We start from the raw sequence: 13,958 nt of genomic DNA, 5'->3' as shown, positions 1-13,958 counted from the left end.
GTGATTTTCTGGATTTTTTTTTCTCAGTTTGTCTCCCATAGTTGAGGTCTACCTATGATGTAAATTACAGACACCTCTCATCTTTTTAAGTGTTGGAACTTGCACTATTGCTGACTGACTAAATACTTTTTTGCCCCACTGTATATCATTGAAATTTATCCATAAAAATAGGATGACACTTGGCTGATCTGTGTGGTATCTGTTTATTTTTACACAAAAATAGACTTGAATAAGTGAGTTTCAATCGAGACTCATAAGAAAGTCAGACTGAGATAGAAATGGTTCATCTGAACAGCCTATTGAATGACATGGGTCAGTGTGCTGTCTGTGTGCTATGCGATTAAAAATTAGCCAGTACACCGCTGATTTATACGCTCGTCTGCATGAGTCCTCAGAGTGATGAAAAGCAAATATGAACCCGGCCTAAAAATGATGGTGGGAATACAATTCAAGATGGACGTGTTGTTCCAGTACTTTTGAGGAATAGAGGAGAAGTGATATGAGGCGATAGCGAGACACAGAGGATGGGTCAAGGGAGGACTTTTAGGGGATGGTTATGATTGAGGCATGTTTGAAGTATGAGGGGAAAACACCAGTTGTTAGTGATAGGTTGAAGAGATGGGTTAGGGTTGGGATGAAGACTGTGGTGAGGTTTTGGATGAGGTAAGAAAAAGACTGGGCAAAAAGCTTTTTTACACACATGGGTGAGACCTGTCAAGCACGTGGAGCAGTGTGGGTAGTTCTTGGTTATGTGCCACAGCGGACAAATCTCTCCTTATAGTCCTCAGCCAACTTTTCAAGGGATGTATTTTCTGGGTAAAACGTACCTCGTTGCAGTTATGCATCCAGGTTCTGATTCATGCTGCCCATGGTTTGGGCACAATTAATCTAATGACAGGTTCCTTTTAACAATGTTCTTGTCAGTGGAATGTGTTCCTAAGCACTGATACTGTGAGCACTGTTTGGGTAGTTCAAGGCTACGAAGGGACATGTCCCATTGACAAGAGAATGCTGACACTCCTTGTTCAATGTATTATTATATTATCAGAGGGAATACAAGTGGAATGATACAACGCAAAGTTCAGAGAAAATACTCTCTTTTATGAAAAATGCCAGCACTAAAACAGACATTTAAAGATAGCTGACTTCTTTTTTTCATGGCAATTTTGTTGTGTGCAATAGCAAACAGCAGTAGTGTGAATGCAGCTCTGAAGTATAATACATATATCAACTCTTTTTGACCTATAAATATATATATATACTGTATATATCCTACTTTCTCAAGGTCTATAAAAATGATGAGCTGTCTTCAGTATAGGTCATCAATATCGGATTGGTCGGGTCCCAGCAGCCCCAGAAGTAAATGGAAAGTAGGCCTCAGTAAAAATGGGTACTATACAGTGCATTGAGCACTGTTCCAACTCCATACACTGTGCATGTCTCGGAATCTGCTAACAGCTGATCGGATATTGATATATTAATAACCCTTCTTAAAGGGGTTGTCTGGCCTAAAATCATAAGTCTGCAGTCAGTCTGTGTCACTGCAGACTTATGATTTTCCTCCAGTGCACACAGTGTGCCCTGCGAGGATTCGCCAGTTTGAGCCAGGACCACTAGGTACGTATGTGTACTAAGTTGTTGTGATTTTGCTTTTTGCTCCCTCTAGTGGTCATTAGTGATTTGACTCTGGAGCTTCTGTCTTTTCCTATATCCTCACCTGGGCCGTTAGTTCAGGGGCGTTGCTATATAAGCTCCCTGGACCTTCTGTTCAATGCCTGGCATCGTTGAAATCAGAGCTATTCTGTTGTGCTCTTGTCCTATGATCCTGGTTCCTGTATTTCAAGCTAAGTCTGCTTCCTTGCTTTTTGCTTTTGTTTTGTTTGGTATTTTTGTCCAGCTTGTTCCAATCTGTATCCTGACCTTTGCTGGAAGCTCTAGGGGGCTGGTGTTCTCCCCCCGGACCGTTAGACGGTTCGGGGGTTCTTGAATCTCCAGCGTGGATTTTTATAGGGTTTTTGTTGACCAGATAAGTTATCTTGCTATATTCTGCTATTAGTAAGCTGGCCTCTCTTTGCTGAACCTGGTTCATTTCTGTGTTTGTCATTTCCTCTTACCTCACCGTTATTATTTGTGGGGGGCTTGTATCTTGCTTTGGGGTCCCTTTCTCTGGAGGCAAGAGAGGTCTTTGTTTTCTTCTCCTAGGGGTAGTTAGATTCTCCGGCTGGCGCGAGTCATCTAGCGATCACCGTAGGCATGATCCCCGGCTACTTCTAGTGTTGGCGTTAGGAGTAGCTATTTGGTCAACCCAGTTACCACAGCCCTATGAGCTGGATTTTTGAATCTCGCAGACTTACACGTTCCTCTGAGACCCTGTCCACTGGGGTCATAACAGTATGCCAGGCCAGTATTAAATGTTTAATGCATTGCAGAAGTGGGATTATAAGAAAGAAAATTTTGAGTTTTTTTTTTCCCTCTCATTTTTTTTTTTTTTTTTTTTTCTTTTCCCCTTTACCTCAGAGTGGCTTAAGCTTGCTGCAGACATGAATGTCCAGACCTTGATTACAAGTGTGGACCAGCTTGCCGCTCGTGTGCAGGGTATACAAGATTATGTTACCAGAAATCCTAGGTCTGAACCCAAAATTCCGATTCCTGAACTGTTTTCAGGAGACCGATTTAAGTTTAGGAATTTCAGGAATAATTGTAAATTGTTTTTGTCCCTGAAACCTTGTTCGTCTGGAGACTCTGCTCAACAAGTAAAAATTGTTATTTCATTCTTACGGGGTGACCCTCAAGATTGGGCTTTTTCGTTGGCGCCAGGAGATCCGGCATTGGCTGATATTGATGCGTTTTTTCTGGCGCTCGGTTTACTTTATGAGGAACCCAATCTTGAGATTCAGGCAGAGAAAGCCTTGCTGGCTATGTCTCAGGGCCAGGACGAGGCTGAGGTGTATTGCCAAAAATTTCGGAAATGGTCCGTGCTGACACATTGGAACGAGTGTGCACTGGCCGCTAATTTTAGAAATGGCCTTTCTGAGGCCATTAAGAATGTTATGGTGGGTTTTCCCATTCCCACAGGTCTGAATGATACCATGTCCCTGGCTATTCAAATTGACCGGCGGTTGCGGGAGCGCAAAACCGCAAATTCCCTCATGTTGTTGTCTGAACAGACACCTGATGTGATGCAATGTGATAGAAAAACCGCAAATTCCCTCATGGTGTTGTCTGAACGGACACCTGATTTGATGCAATGTGATAGAATCCTGACTAGAAATGAGAGGAAAATTCATAGACGCCGGAATGGCTTGTGCTACTACTGTGGTGATTCTACACATGTTATCTCAGCATGCTCTAAACGTATATCTAAGGCTACGTTCACATTTGCGTTGTGCGCCGCTGCGTCGTCGCCGCACCAAAACGCATGCGGCGTGCGGCCCTATATTTAACATTGGGGCCGCATGGCGCCGCATGTACATGCGTTGTCATGCGTTTTGGTGCGTTGTACGCCACATGCGGCGTTAGGGCGCACCTGTCAGGGCGCGGCAAACGCAACATGTTGCATTTTTTGGGCGGCGCAGACTTTGTAAAAAACGCATGCGTCGTGTTTGCGTCGTGTTTGCGTCGTCAATGCGGCTTTTTCCCCATTGACTTGCATTGACAACGCAGACGACGCAAGTACTTGCGTCGTGGTGCGTTGTACGACGCATGCGTTTTCCACTAAAAAATGCAAAACATTGTCTAGACTTTGTCTAGACAAAAAAAAACCACTATATATAGAGAGAAAAAAAGGGGTTTGGCATTGTCTTTCACAAGGCTATCAGACAAGACAAGTCACTGAGGAGAAACCTGCTTTAAAAACCTGTAAGTATATATTTCTCTTTGCATATTTTTTATTCTGTGTTTTATTTATTGATTTTGATTTAATTTGTGCAATGTTTGGTCTGTGCTATTGTACGGTTATGGCACTGTGGGTTGTATTGAAAAATTGTTTTTTTTAATCTGGTTTTCATGTACTTCTGGCGTTATATGCTGGCGTTTGTTGTCTTCGGCCTTGCTTGGTTTTGGGTTGTTCTGGTGTCATGCGGTTGTTCAATGTCTTTAAATTTGGCAGATTTTTATGTGAAATTTCTGGTGCATGTTTTTCTGGTTTCTATTGTTGGGGGTATCCGTATGGCATTTTCTTGGCTCATGTCTTGCTGTGTTTTATTATGCTGTGGGCATTTTTTTTTCTTTCCTTGAGTGTCTTTTCTTGCTGGTGGGGGGGGCTACATTTATGATGTTTCATTTGTATTGTATTGTTCTGGGCTGCTATGCCATTCTATTTTCAATTGTATTTTCCCTTTTTTTGGGGGGGTTTTAACTATGATGGTTTTACGTCGTTTTCCGTATGGCTTCCGTATGTATCTCCTTTCTTGAATGTTTCCATTGACAAGTGTGTAGTATGGCCTTTATATTAATTTTATTTTTTAGTTGGGGGCCTTTTTTTAAAAATTTATTGTTTTTTCTTTTCTATTTCACTATGTTTTATCTTTTGGGTTGCTGTATATTGTAACAGCGGTTGTCCCGTAATGTTTATTGCTTATTATCTAGAATGGTATTTATCGCCTTTTTCTGATGTATTTCGGTGGATGTCACCAGATGGTGTTGTTTTGGATCATGTCTTGTTGTAATTGTAAATTATGGCGTTCATTAGTTTGCTATTTCATTGTGCCTTTTTTTTTCAGTATTTTTTTTTTGGATAATTTTGTAGCTTTAGAAAATTTTACATAGGTGTCTATTTTTGCTTAATTTTGTTTGGGTCTATTCTTGTATTGTTTCTTCGATTGTATTCTCTTGCAATGTATGGCGTTGTGGTGTCGCTTTTTGAGTTTGCATTGTACTATCAGTCAACAGTCAATTGTGTTTTTTTAATGTTTTGGGCCTATTTTATTGTCTGTGGCATTGGATGTGATTTTTTGCTCATTTTTTCATTGCAGAACAAACTTGCAAGAATGCCAAGTTCTTCGGAGCATAGCCAATCGGCGCGGGGGAGTGCGGTGAGTAATTATGTCCAGTTGCTTACTATTAGCTGCCATTTGTAGCATTGACAATAATTTTTGTATACAATTTTTCCAGGCTTCTTCAAGTGAGGGGGAAGGCAGTCAGCGGGAGCAGAGAGATCGGGGCCAAGATGTGGCGTCAGGCCGGCGAGTGAGTATTTTTTTTTTTTTTATCTTTTTTATTGCAGTAGCATCCTGCTGTGAGGAACATTACATTTGAGGAGCATCCTGCTTTCACTAGGGATGTTTAGTAAAGCTTAGGCCCCCGTCACACATAGCGAGATCGCTGTTGAGTCACAAGTTTTGTGACGCAACAGCGACCTCAGTAGCGATCTCGCTATGTGTGACCCGTACCAGCGATCAGGCCCCTGCTGTGAGATAGCTGGTCGTGTTGGAATGGCCTGGGCCGTTTTTTGGTAGTTGAGGTCCCGCTGACATCGCTGAAGTGGTGTGTGTGACACCGATCCAGCGATGTCTTCCCTGGTAACCATGATAAACATCGGGTTACTAAGCGCGGCCCTGCACTTAGTAACCCGATGTTTACCCTGGTTACCCGGGTGCTGCAGGGGGATTTCGGCATCATTGAAGACAGTTTCAACGATGCCGAAGTCGTTCCCCTGATCGTTGGTCGCTGGAGAGAGCGGTCTGTGTGACAGCTCCCCAGCGACCACACAACGACTTACCAACGATCACGGCCAGGCAGTATCGCTGGTCGTGATGGTTGTTAAATCACTATGTGAGACGGGGCCTTTATACATTATAGATTTTCAGGGCAGCAAGTATTGGGGGAAGGTAAAATAAAGTTGAACTCCCTGCACACAAACATTCCAAAACACAGGTGTAGAAAACATCAATATACATACATCAAATGGCAAAGGATAGGGCAGAGGTACCTATCATGCCAGGTGCTGGTGGTTGTTAATATTTGCATATTTATAACCTATTTGTTTTCTAATTTTTCTAGGTTTCACAACGGGCCCAAGGAGAGAGTGTAGATGTGGACCTCCTTATTTCAAGCATCCAGGAGCGGGGCCCGTTGTGGGACAGCCGTGACCCCCGGCACATGGACCAGGTGGTGATAAGGCGTTTGTGGGCAGAGGTGGCAAACTCGCTGTGGGATGGCTTTGACAGTGCCTCAGCGAAGGACAAAGGCACCTTTAGTGAGTATTGCTGAGACGCTGCTATGACCCATCTTGCTAGGATAAACACAACCGTGTGTGATGCGATCAACGCCTACACTTTGCATCGCACACGGTTGTTTTATCCTTTTACAATGCTAAATATGTAACAATTTTTTTGTCTTTACATTAACAGTGAAAAAGTTGAGGACCAGATGGCGATCCATAAAGGACCGTTTCAATAAGGGGATTCGTGCTGAGGAGGAGCAATCTCGGAGCGGTGCTGCTGCTTCCAAGTCTGTGGCCTACAAGTACAACAGGGCCCTCCAGTTCCTAAGACCGGTCCTTACCCGCCGACAGTAAGTATTTTTGCCACATACCATATTGCACAGCCACATTGTACATTGCCCAGACACATAGCATATTGCACAGCCACATAGTACATTGCCCAGCCACGTACATTGTGCATCCACATAGTAGATTTCCAGGCCACTATATCGCAGCCACATAGTACACGTTCGAGCTACATATACACATAGTATATTTCCAAAGGAACATAGTATATTGGCCATCCATGTAGTCATCGTAGCATTTTGGCCATCCTTTTACCCTTGTGGAATGGTATATAGCCCATTAGTAATTTTTTGGGTTAGGCGTGAGTCATTGTAGTCCATGACAGGTTACGTTCTGAGTCAGGGTAGTTCTGATTGCAGGAATAATGATGACGTCTGGATCACATGATCCTAACGTCATGGCCATTCCTGCGATCAGATCAGCAAAGTCTTTTTTTTTTCGTTTTTGGTTTTTTAAATTTTATTCTTGACTTTAAATTTTATACTATTTTTGTGACATAGGCATTATCTAGATTTTTTTTTTTAGATGACAGGGGTATGCATTGCCTTTGCCAACTTGAATGAACAGTCATTTTCTGCCGTCGGTATGTCCATGATTGTTATCGTGAGCCCTAATGCTCAGCTGGCGATAACAATCAGCAATTTATTATAGGCCACACAGACTGAGAGACAGGGGATTGTAATGTTTTGATGTGTCATGTAATTTTTTTGACAGGAGTTGGCGTATGTGATAGGTTATTAATTGAAGACTAATTTTTTCATTATCTTTTCACAGGACACACAGCAGCACCCTCCAGCGAGCTCCCCCCTGTGAAGCGGAACTTCATGGATCGCCATCTGAGCCGTCACAGCCATCCCACAGCGACAGCAGGCTTGCACCACCATCATCTGGAGAACCGGCTGCCGGTACGTCAGGTTTTCCCCTGCCCGAGGCCTCTGGCGCACCTTCGTTCGGGTATTCCCGACAGCGCCAGCGGGCCTCGGACAGGTCAGTCATGCCTGAATTTTTGCACTTGGGCACGGTGTTCCAGAACGGTTTCAAGGCGTTGAGAGATGAAATGTCCAGTATGGGACGGCGCCTTGAAATCCTGGAAGCCGAGCTCTCAAATCCGGCAAAACATTTCTTCAGCACACTTGCTAAAGGCATGGTGGAAAACCTTACGCCGGAACTCCAGATTTCGGTGATGCAGGACTGCAACAATTCTTACGTGAGGGCTCTGCAGCAGTCTCGGGTCGCGCAGTCAGCGACACTGCCCGTAGTGCCGTCGCTGGCTAGCGTGACTCCGACTACTGCTGCAGAGTCACTCCAGCCCCCCCACCCTGGTCCAAGTGCCGGGCGACGCCACCACAGGCACCATACCAGTGTGCGGCCCACTCCTGCTCCTGCCAGGCCCTCATCCTCCCGTAGGAGTGCTTCTGGGGGAGATGCCGCAGAAGGCAGGAAAAGGAAAAAAAAATATAAGAGGAGGCACACAGACACACACACAGAGGCACAGGTTCTGGCTGCTCCAGGACACACACCATCTCGTCGTGGCTCTAGCCACAGCAGGAGCAGCCAGGGCCAACCAAGCCAAAAACGTAGGCGGCTTGTGTTGCCTCCTCCCTCCTCTACTGACTAGGCGGTCTCCCTAGTGTACCCTGCGGGGGGTTTGGACCTGCCATCAAGCTTACTAGAGTATGGCGGCTCCTCCTCCTCCTCCTCCTCTACCACTCCCACTCCCAGGTCCAGAACTAGAAGCTACCGGTCACCGGTGGTAGCGGATGTTGATCCCCCCTCGGCTGTTGAAACCCCATAATTTTATTTTCCCTTTTTTTCTGTTTCCCCTCAATAAAAATTTAATTTTTTGTATACAATATTTGGTCTTCTTTTCAAGTACACTGCTCGGTAATTCACTCCGTGCGTCGTTTATTTGTGCTTCAAACACCTCATATATGCAATGTCAGACAGTATTTTTGGATTTTTTAATTTGACCGTTTCTTTGGGTGTCTTTCATTGCTGTATGAGGTGTTTCCAAACACTAAAGTGTATGAGTTGTTTTCAAAGAAAAAGGGTATGTGTCCACGCTCAGGATTGCATCCGGATTTGGTCCGGATTTTAATTAAATATTTGTAGCCAAAACCAGGCGTGGGTAATAAATACAGCAGTGGAGCATATGTTTCTATTCTACTTTTCCTAATTGTTCCACTCCTGGTTTTGGCTTACAAATATTGATGAAAAAACCTGAGCAATTCAGGATGCAATCCTGAACGTGGACACATACTGTAAAGGTACCTTCACACTTAACAATGCTGCAGCAAAACAGACAACGATGCAATTCACTGCAGCATCGCTATTTGGGAGCTGGAGAGCGGTCTGTGTGACCGCTCTCCAGCGACCAACGATGCCGAGGTCCCCGGGTAACCATGTTAAACATCGGGTTGCTAAGCGCAGGGCGCACTTCCGATGTTTACCCTGGTTACCAGTGTAAAATGCAAAAAAAAAAAAATATTCACAATCGCATCCCCCGGCGTCAGCTTCCCTGCACTGACTGAGTGACGTCCCTCACAGCAACGCTGTGCTGTGCATTCACTTTACGGCCGGCGCTCACTCAGTGCAGGAAGTGGACGCCAGGGGACGCGAAGATGAGTATATTTATTTTTATTTTTTAGTTTACAATTAACACTGGTAACCACGGTAAACATCGGGTTACTAAGCGCTGGTTACCAGTGTAAAACATCGCTGGTATCGTTGATTTTGCTGTCAAACACAACGATACACGGCGATCTGACAAACAAATAAATATGGTATGGTATAAATTTTGTCTTGGAAGCATGGTAGAAAACGTAAGAAAATTTTTTTATTAAAACACAACATTTTAAAAACAAAGGTTTCCAAGTTTTTTAGATAAGGCACATTTACATTGGTGAACTATTTTTAGCATAGTCACACCAGAATACAGTCCAACAGTTTATTACACCATTGAATCTTGCCATGACAGACGGCCAACATCTGACACAAAATAGGCCGCAAAACGGTCCCTCATCTGCGCAATTTCCACACTTGTCCTCAGAGGATGATCATGGAAATTGGGCAATGGGTTGGCTATGGTTTCATCCAGATCAACGTTCAGTCTCTCTTTGGCCAGAATAAAATTGTGGAGAACCACACACGCCTTCACCACCTCATCCACTGTCTCAGTTTTCAGATTAATGGCGGATCCTAATATCCGCCATTTAGAGACAAGGATGCCAAAGGCGCACTCCACAGTCCTTCTGGCCCTGGACAGTCTGTAATTGAACACCCTTTTCGTGTGGTCCAAGCCCCGACTTGAGTAGGGTTTCAATAGGTTGGCAGACATTTGGAATGCCTCATCCCCAACCACAACAAATGGCATCGCAGGGCCTTCGGTGTGGGGAAGAGGTCGTGGCTGGGGGAAATTGAAATTGTTGCCATATAATTTTTGGCCCATATCAGACTCTTTGAATGTGCGCGAGTCATTTGACCGGCCAAAAGCACCAATGTCGACTGCCAGAAAACGGCAGTCCGCACCGGCAATTGCCATCAGCACAGTGGAAAAATATTTTTTGTAGTTATAGAAAAGGGATCCACTTTTCCCTGGCTTGGTAATACGAATGTGCTTGCCATCCACCGCGCCAATACAGTTTGGAAACGAACACACTTCCTCAAATTTCTCGGCGTTGGCCAACCAGATATCGCTTGTAGGGACGGGTAAAAATTCTTCCCGGAGGTTATCCCACAAAGCGCGGCAGGTCTCAGCAATAATTCCCGAGAGAGTGGAGACTCCAATCCGGAACTGAAATTGAAGGGATCGCAAGGTCTCTCCGGTAGCCAGGAAACTGCCAAGAAGATAAAGAAATTACATTAGTACATTGCAATTTATAAGGGTATGTCTCCACTGTCCGGAGACGCGGCGCTATCGTTGCAGCGGCGAAGCCGGTCGGCGATAAGCCCCGCCCCCTTCCTGGGACGCGATGGTGCCGGATGTGTACAGTACACATCCGGGATCATCGCACCCCTCGCCGTAGGGCCCTGTGATATACCTTGCGGGGACGCTGCGTCCCCGCAAGGTGTACGGACATGCTGTGTTCTGAAAAGACGCGCAGCATGTCCGGAGTCGCAGGGCCTCCGCGTGCGGGTTTCCACGCATAGTGGAGACGGGATTTCATAAAATCCCCTCCACTATGCTGGAACATCTGGACGCTGCTTGTTTGACGCTGCAGCGTCAAACAAGCAGCGTTTACTGACCGTAGAAACACAGCCTAAAAGTACATTGACCATACCACCCCCAACAAAAATTAAGAAAAAAAAAAAAAAAAAAGGGAAGATGTGAACGTAGCCGAACATATCTCAAGTCATTCAAACAGCTACGTACCGTAGAGTCACCAGCAGCCGCTCCTCTGCGGATATAGCTCTCCGGAGCTGAGTATCCTGCCTGCTGATGGCTCCTTCCACCCGACGCAGAAGATACCGGAAGCTCTCCTGAGACATCCTGGTGTACTCGAAATACTTCTCCAGGTTGTCATTGAGTTCGCCAAACAAGCTATGGTATGCTCCACGGCTCTCCCGGACTTCCAAGATAGGGTGTATCCAAAATCTGCGATGAATCCATCTCCGTTTTTCTCTTTCTCTTTGATGAGCACAGGCGACAGCATAGGCATGAGCCAAGGCTAATTCCATCTCCATATCCATGACGATACTGTCCATGGGACGCTCCATCATGAATACCAGCAAATGGGAGGAATTCATGTCTGCCATGGTATATATACACAATTACATAAACACCAACCCTCTTCTAGCCATTGGTGGCCCTTATCTATTGTGTAGACACTTTTTTTTGTGGGTGGGATGAAGAATGACTCACTGCACAAAAAACGCATGCGGCGCAAAACGCTGCGTTTTTTGTTGAAAACGCAACTGCGTTTATAAAAAACGCTGCGTTTTGCGCCGCATGCGTTGAACGCATGCGGCGCAAAACGCAGCGTTGTGTATGCGTTTTGCTGCGTTTTTGTTTGCGTTGTGCGTTGCGGCGACGACGCAGCGGCGCACAACGCAAATGTGAACGTAGCCTAAGGCTGGTTTCACACTTGCGTTTTTGTCTGCAGCGTTTTTTGCACAAAAAACGCATGCATTTTTTTTCCTATATTTAACATTGAAAACGCATGCGTTTTTTTGCACATGCGTTTGAACGCGTTTTCAAATGCATGCGTTTTTGTCTGCATGCGTTCATTTTCAAAAATGCTACCTGCAGTGTTTTCTTGCGCGTTTTTTTGCCGCGAAAAAACGCATGCGTTTTTTCGCGGCAAAAAAATGCATTTCTGTCTATGTAAACGCATGCGTTTTTAAGCACATGCGTTTGTTTGCGCTAAAAACGCATGCGTTTTTATAGAAAAAAACCAGAAAACACACTGAAAAGCCACCCACCACCATCAAGGTGATAAAGGGATCCAAACCCTAACCCTAACTCTACCCCTAAACTCACCCCTAACCGTTTAATGAACATTTTCTGACAGTCATATTGCCACGTATTTAAGTGCCACGTATCACGTATTTCAGTGCCACGTGCCACGTATTTAAGTGCCACGTGCCACATATTTAAGTGCCACGTATTAAAGTGCCACGTGCCACGTCTTTAAGTGCCACGTGGCACATATTTAAGTGCCACGTGCCACGTATTAAAGTGCCACGTGCCACGTATTTAAGTGCCACGTGCCACGTATTTAAGTGCCACGTGCCACGTATTTAAGTGCCACGTGCCACATATTTAAGTGCCACGTGCCACGTATTTAAGTGCCACGTGCCACGTATTTAAGTGCCACGTGCCACGTATTTAAGTGCCACGTGGCACGTATTTAAGTGCCACGTGCCACGTATTTAAGTGCCACGTATTTAAGTGCCACGTGCCACGTATTTAAGTGCCACGTATTTAAGTACCACGTATTTCAGTTGCACGTATTTCAGTGCCACGTATTTCAGTCACGTTTAGGGTTAGGGGTAGGGGTAGGGTTAGGGTTTTCTTGTTTTTTCTTGTGTTTTCTTGTGTTTTTCTATAAAAACGCATGCGTCTAAAAAACGCATGCGTTTTACCGCGTTTACATGCGTTTTTCACACATGCGTTTTTTTTAAAAAAACGCATGCAGATAAAAACGCAAGTGTGAAACCAGCCTAAGGTTGTTAGTCCTGTCACCGTTGGTAATTTGCATCCTAAGTTTATTCTGTCTGTAACTTTGATTTGCTCACTGTCATCTTATCCTGTCATGGCGTTTGTAGATTCAGGTGCTGCCCTGAGTCTTATGGATCTCTCATTTGCTAAGCACTGTGGTTTTATTCTTGAACCATTAGAAAATCCTATCCCTCTTAGGGGTATTGATGCTACGCCATTAGCAGAAAATAAACCGCAGTATTGGACACAGGTTACCATGTGCATGACTCCTGAACACCGCGAGGTGATACGTTTTCTCGTTCTACATAAAATGCATGATTTGGTTGTTTTGGGCCTGCCATGGTTACAGACCCATAATCCAGTCCTTGACTGGAAGGCTATGTCAGTGTCTAGTTGGGGCTGTCGTGGTATTCATGAGGATTCCCTGCCTGTGTCTATTGCTTCTTCTACGCCTTCGGAAGTTCCGGAGTATTTGTCTGATTATCAGGATGTCTTTAGCGAGTCCAGGTCCAGTGCATTGCCTCCTCATAGGGAATGTGACTGTGCAATAGATTTGATTCCAGGCAGTAAATTTCCTAAGGGAAGACTGTTTAATCTGTCGATACCTGAACATACCGCTATGCGTTCATATATCAAGGAGTCTCTGGAGAAAGGACACATCCGTCCGTCTTCTTCCCCTCTTGGTGCGGGATTCTTTTTTGTGGCTAAAAAGGACGGATCTTTGAGGCCTTGTATTGACTATCGGCTTTTAAATAAGATCACTGTCAAATTTCAGTATCCTTTGCCGCTGTTGTCTGACTTGTTTGCCCGGATTAAAGGTGCCAAGTGGTTTACCAAGATAGACCTTCGTGGTGCGTACAACCTTGTGCGCATTAAGCAAGGGGATGAATGGAAAACCGCATTCAATACGCCCGAAGGTCATTTTGAGTACTTGGTGATGCCTTTTGGGCTCTCTAATGCCCCTTCAGTTTTTCAGTCCTTTATGCATGACATTTTCCGGAACTATCTGGATAAATTTTTGATCGTTTATCTGGATGATATTCTGTTTTTTTCTGATAATTGGGACTCGCATGTGGAGCAGGTCAGGATGGTCTTTAAAATTTTGCGTGAAAATTCTTTGTTTGTCAAGGGCTCAAAGTGTCTTTTTGGTGTACAGAAGGTTCCCTTTTTGGGGTTCATTTTTTCCCCTTCTGCTGTGGAGATGGACCCAGTCAAGGTCCGAGCTATTCTTGATTGGACTCAGCCCTCGTCAGTTAAGAGTCTTCAGAAGTTCTTGGGTTTCGCTAACTT

General features: G+C 44.8%; 1 protein-coding gene across 1 annotated transcript; it reads left to right on the top strand.

Moving 5' to 3' along the window:
* The first annotated feature begins 5,905 nt into the window (after positions 1–5,905).
* On the top strand, positions 5,906–8,126 carry LOC143794200 (uncharacterized). Its single transcript, XM_077280950.1, has 3 exons — positions 5,906–6,196; positions 6,351–6,513; positions 7,283–8,126. Exons 1-3 carry the CDS (start codon positions 6,100–6,102, stop codon positions 8,124–8,126), a joined length of 1,104 nt encoding a protein of 367 aa, XP_077137065.1. The 5' UTR covers positions 5,906–6,099.
* Positions 8,127–13,958: the final 5,832 nt, after the last annotated feature.

Source organism: Ranitomeya variabilis, chromosome 1, assembly GCF_051348905.1.
Source record: "Ranitomeya variabilis isolate aRanVar5 chromosome 1, aRanVar5.hap1, whole genome shotgun sequence".
Lineage (NCBI taxonomy): Eukaryota > Metazoa > Chordata > Amphibia > Anura > Dendrobatidae > Ranitomeya > Ranitomeya variabilis.
The sequence above is the reverse complement of the archived record's forward strand: the minus strand, read 5'-3'. Positions and strand labels throughout refer to the sequence as shown.

Bases quoted from the DNA above. Each gene is read 5' to 3' on its own strand.
- LOC143794200 (XM_077280950.1), top strand. From the start codon at position 6,100: ATGGACCAGGTGGTGATAAGGCGTTTGTGGGCAGAGGTGGCAAACTCG. The intron at 6,197-6,350 runs GTGAGTATTGCT...TTACATTAACAG, and splicing joins GAAGGACAAAGGCACCTTTA to TGAAAAAGTTGAGGACCAGA. The intron at 6,514-7,282 runs GTAAGTATTTTT...ATCTTTTCACAG, and splicing joins CCGGTCCTTACCCGCCGACA to GACACACAGCAGCACCCTCC.